This window comes from Penaeus monodon, chromosome 17 (assembly GCF_015228065.2).
Source record: "Penaeus monodon isolate SGIC_2016 chromosome 17, NSTDA_Pmon_1, whole genome shotgun sequence".
Lineage (NCBI taxonomy): Eukaryota > Metazoa > Arthropoda > Malacostraca > Decapoda > Penaeidae > Penaeus > Penaeus monodon.
This window is the reverse complement of record NC_051402.1, coordinates 4,895,728-4,900,727: the sequence shown is the minus strand read 5'-3', so window position 1 is coordinate 4,900,727 and position 5,000 is coordinate 4,895,728. Positions and strand designations below refer to the sequence as shown.

The window sequence follows — 5,000 nt, the reverse complement described above, 5'->3', positions numbered from 1 at the left end:
AAAGTTTGAAGGTGAATTGGACAATTGATCTGCACGTTACTTTTGGTTTACAGTTGGCAGAGCGCTATGCATCTCAATCTATATCCCTTTCGCATATTTTGTTTTAGGAATGTAAACACACGCGTGCATAAAATGAAAGGAGAGAGAAAAAGAAGACGTAAAAAAAGGAAAGAGGAGAAAAAAAAGAGGTGTTGAGGGGATGTGAGGGGAGAGGAGAGAGGGGGGAGGGTAGAAGAAGACGCTTTGCATAGTATGAGACATTCCCCACAGGGCAGGGGAGGGCGTGGCAGAGGGGGGAGGGGGAAGGGGAGAGGGCTTACAAGGGGAACTTCAGGTAGGGCGTGTGTGTGCCGGGAGAGGGGAGGGGGGGGGGGATACGAAAGGTTGGGGTAGGGAGGTGAGGGGTGTCCGCCGCGTGACTGGGAAATCAATATCGAGCACCCATCACGCCTGTAGGAGTGTCCCCTCACCCTCTCGCCTCCTCTCCTCTCTCTTCACTCCTCTCCCCTCTCTCCTCTTCTCACCTCGCCCTTACTCAGTTCTGTGCCGCCACCGTGTTTCATTATGCCTTTTTTCCGTGTGTGTCAACACGTCTTAAACACGAGTCGTCGTGTGATATTTCGCGTCGCTTCCTCCGTCCGTCCCTCCCGCCGGCGTGCAGACTCATGCCTTAATTGCGTTACTCCGTGCCGCACGCGTGGAAAGGTCGCTGCATGTGTCCTTTACCTGTTCAGTCTAATTCCCCTGGGATACGGATTGGGATCGACCGTTCACGTGTATATATTAGGGCTTATAAGCTATATATGCACACACACACACACACACACACACACACACACACAACAACACACACACACACACACACACAACACACACACACACAACACAATTATAACAATACACCACACACTACACAACAGCAATAAAAACATCACACATACACAACACATACACACATAACACATACTACACACACAAATGTTTTATATATTCATATATTATAAACTGTGTGTGTGTGTGTGTGTGTGTGTGTGTGTTATATATATGTATTGTCTATATAAACCATATATATCACAATATATATATATATATATATTAATTATATATAATACTTTATTTTGTTATATAGTATGTAAAACTACACATTACATACACGTATGAATATATCTTTTCGTAAATGCATACACATACGTATATATATAAACATAAACATATACTTACATATGTGTGGGTGTATGTATGTATGTATGTATGTGTGTGTCTTTGTGTATATGTATATATATATATATATATATATATATACATAATAATAACAAACATAGTATAGTTATGATTGATAATATGTATTATGTAATATTTATTGTATGTATACATAATAACATACGTATAAGCATATATACACACACGTTGGATCTGTATTATACAGTGTTTTTTTGTATATCAATATTGTCATTAAATATAATATATATATGTATATATGCACATCTGGTAGAGTATATATGGAAAAAAAAAAAAAAAAAAAAAAAAAAAAAAAAAAAAAATATATATATATATATATATATATATATATATATATATATATATATATATATATATATATATATATATATGGGGGCCAAGACTGGAAACAAAAAACGTAAGACAGACAAAGTTGGAAAAGATGGGAGTGGCCAACGTCCTTCAGTTGATTGACTCTGGCTGATGATGATAATACATGTATATATATAAGTATATATATGTATATATATCACACACACGCAGGTGTGTGTGTGTGTGTGTGTGTGTGTGTTTGTGTTTGTTTAGATACACTTTACACACAGTCAGAACCACCATATTGTGTATTATATTATATATCTACTGTCTATCTATATACACTATCATAACTATAATATATGTATATATATTATATATATATATTACTATCTATTATAATATGGTGTGTGTATGTATATGTGTATTATATATATGTATGTATATATATATTTTATATATATATATATATATATATATATATATATATATATATATATATATATATATTTGCACACAGAGGCAAGTCAGATTTCCATCCACATCACTCGAGAATTAGACTATACTTGTAAAGTACATAAACATCCATGCGCATTATTCGTTCTGGTCGAGGACGAGGGATGAAGCGGATGTGACATTAACATTCAAAATGTGATACCAGCGATATCATCCTCAGTCATCCGGTATCGAGGGTTTGCGTGTGTGTGTGTGTGTGTGTTGTATGTGCAGTGTGTGTGTGTGTGTGTGTGTGTGTGTGTGTGTGTGTGTGTGTGTGTGTGTGTGTGTGTGTGTGTGTGTGTGCGTGCGAGCTTGCATATATGCATTTGTACATGCGGTTATATCGGAAATGCACTGGATACTCTCGTGTGAACATCTACCACCAGGATATAAATGCATGATGTAATGGTCTTGTATATACACACTGTATAATATTCTTGCGGAGGAGGTCGCATGGTTGGGTAGAAAAAGAACGCCATTTCTCACCCTCTTAGTAGGGAAGCTCACTAGATTTTGCCTTAGATTCTTACAGATACGGATATGTTGCATGCTGGCCAGTGAAGTATGTAGTGCCTCGTCTTCTAGAAGAGCAGAGGAAAGTGCTAATTTCCCGTAATTCAGTAATGCTTATGGTGGTTGTGGTTTCTCTCCTTTGCAGGTGCTATTACACTATTCTGATGGTGGTGGGTGTCTAACGTTCCTTCAAGCACTAACTGTCACTTCTCAATACGAATCTTCACCTGCAAGACCTTTTCTCGTCACATCCCCGAGGACTCTTGAAGGGCGTACACAATGCGGGCCAAGCAGAACCTAGGGAAGGCCCAGCGCCGGGAGAAGCCTTGCTTTCGGATCGTTTCCAAGTCGTCGGACAAGGCTAAGAAACAGACGACCATGGATTCCTTCGTGAAGAAGAAGGCGGAGCAGTATTTGAAGCAGGAGGCGGCGCAGAAAAAGAAGGAGAAGGAGGAGGCCGGTGAGAAGACCGCGGCGGCGCCGAGCCCCACGAAGGGAAAGGCGGCGGTGGACAAGGCGGACGCCCCTGCAGCGAGCCCGACCAAGGGCAAGGCCGCGAAGACCGTGTCCGGAGGCGCCGCGAAGTCCGCAGCCGAGAGTCCCTCCAAGGCCAAATCATCTAGTCCCAAAAAGTCAGAAAAGAAAGCTGCCAAGAAAGAAACTAGTCCGAAGAAGGAAGCGAGTAGCGAGTCGAAGAAAGTCGAAACCGCCAAAGAAACCACTAGGAAATCCACAAAGAAGAGAGCCTCAAAACAGAGCGAAGCCGAAGACAAAGCCGTAGATAATTCGGACAAGGAGAATGCGGAGGAGAGTCCCGCGCTGGATCCGAAGCCTCCGGCCAAGGACACGGAGAATGAGGACGAGGAGAATGAGGATTCGGAGGACTCGGAAGACGGGATGAAGATCGACTTCATGGACATGGAAGACGAAGGAATCTCCGACGCCGAGAAGTCCGAGAAGGATTCCGGAGGGGACTCGTCTCCGGAGAAACACATCATTATCCTTGAGCGCGGGAAGTCAGACCAAGAGGAAGAAAATAAAGAAAAGAGGTTCAAGTGCGGGATCTGCGGGAGGCTGTCGTCGGCAAAGGCTGACCTTTTGAAGCACGTTCGCATCCACACAGGTGACAGGCCGTACAGGTGTAAGATCTGCAATGTGGCTTTCGTTCAGATCACTGCGCTGCGAGGCCACGAGACCATCCACACGGGCGAAAAGCCCTTCCGGTGCGACGTGTGCAACAAAAGCTTTGCTCTGAAGGACCGTCTTCGCCTGCACATGAGGGTCCACACGGGAGAAAAACCTCACAAGTGCGACCATTGCGACCAAACCTTCGCCCGACGCAGCCAAGTGACTCAGCATTCTCGCGTCCACACCGGCGAGAAGGCGTACGAATGCACAGAATGCGGCGCCCGTTTCGCCTCATACCACACATTGAAGGGCCACATCATGGCCCATCGAGGCATCAAGGAGTTCCAGTGTGGTGCTTGCGGGAAGAAGTTCATCCGGGTCGAGGGCATGTACAAACACATCCGCACAGTGCACCGTGGGTCGCGACCGTACACCTGCAACCTGTGTGGGAAGTCATTCAAGGGCCACCTGCAGCAGCACATGAGACTTCACCTTGGTATGCGGCCCTTCGAGTGCTCCACCTGCGGGGCGACCTTCACTCAGAACTCACAGCTTACGGTGCATATGCGAATTCACACGGGAGAACGCCCATACAAGTGCCAAATCTGTGGAGCTGCCTTTGCACACTCCTCTGCCTGCAAGATTCACATGCGATCTCACACGGGAGAGAAACCCTTCAAGTGTGTGCTGTGCTCCGCGGCCTTCTCGCAACTTCCGCACCTCAAGAAGCACATGAAGTGTGTCCACAACGCCTCCAAACCATACCTTTGCACTGTGTGTAAGGAGTTCTTCCAGACGCAGAACGAACTGGAGAGCCACGGGCGTCAGGCGCACGGGTTGGACAAGACGGCTGAGCAGGAAGCCGAGGAGATCGTCGAGGAATCGACCTTGGCTCGGCTTCGCAACCGCCTGGCCGTCCTGCTGTACCGCATCTCATCCGAGGAGCGCCGGTGCAAGTTCGGCTTCGGAAACCGGCTGGTCGACGACGTGCTCAAGCTCTCCCTCGAGTCGTCCGGACACGAGCCCGTCAACGACACGTCGCTCTCCCGCCTCGACGAGCTGCGCAAGAACGTGCTCCTGCTGCTGAAGTGGACCATTCCCAAAGAGACGATGGAGGAGTACCACAAGAACAACATGACTGTGGATGAGGTCCTGGACATGCTCACTTCTTAATGATGCTGTGATTAGGCAGAGTAATGTGATCCAATGAATTGTACAATATTTGGGGCATTAGCTGTAAGGCAATCTCCAGAATGGTATTATATATATATTGTTAAGAATCTTGTATAGAATGTAGAATGACTCAGTCTTCTCTTCAATCAGGAATATAT

General features: G+C 45.4%; 1 protein-coding gene across 1 annotated transcript in view; it reads left to right on the top strand.

Moving 5' to 3' along the window:
• Positions 1–5,000, top strand: part of LOC119583494 (zinc finger protein 260-like) — an 11,331-nt gene that overhangs the window by 4,752 nt on the left and 1,579 nt on the right. Inside the window, exon 2 of the mRNA XM_037932006.1 lies at positions 2,687–5,000. This exon is cut by the window's right edge and continues 1,579 nt beyond it. Coding sequence (XP_037787934.1) covers positions 2,821–4,842 — 2,022 coding nt within the window. The 5' untranslated portion in view covers positions 2,687–2,820 and the 3' untranslated portion in view covers positions 4,843–5,000. The remainder of the gene's footprint in view (positions 1–2,686) is intronic.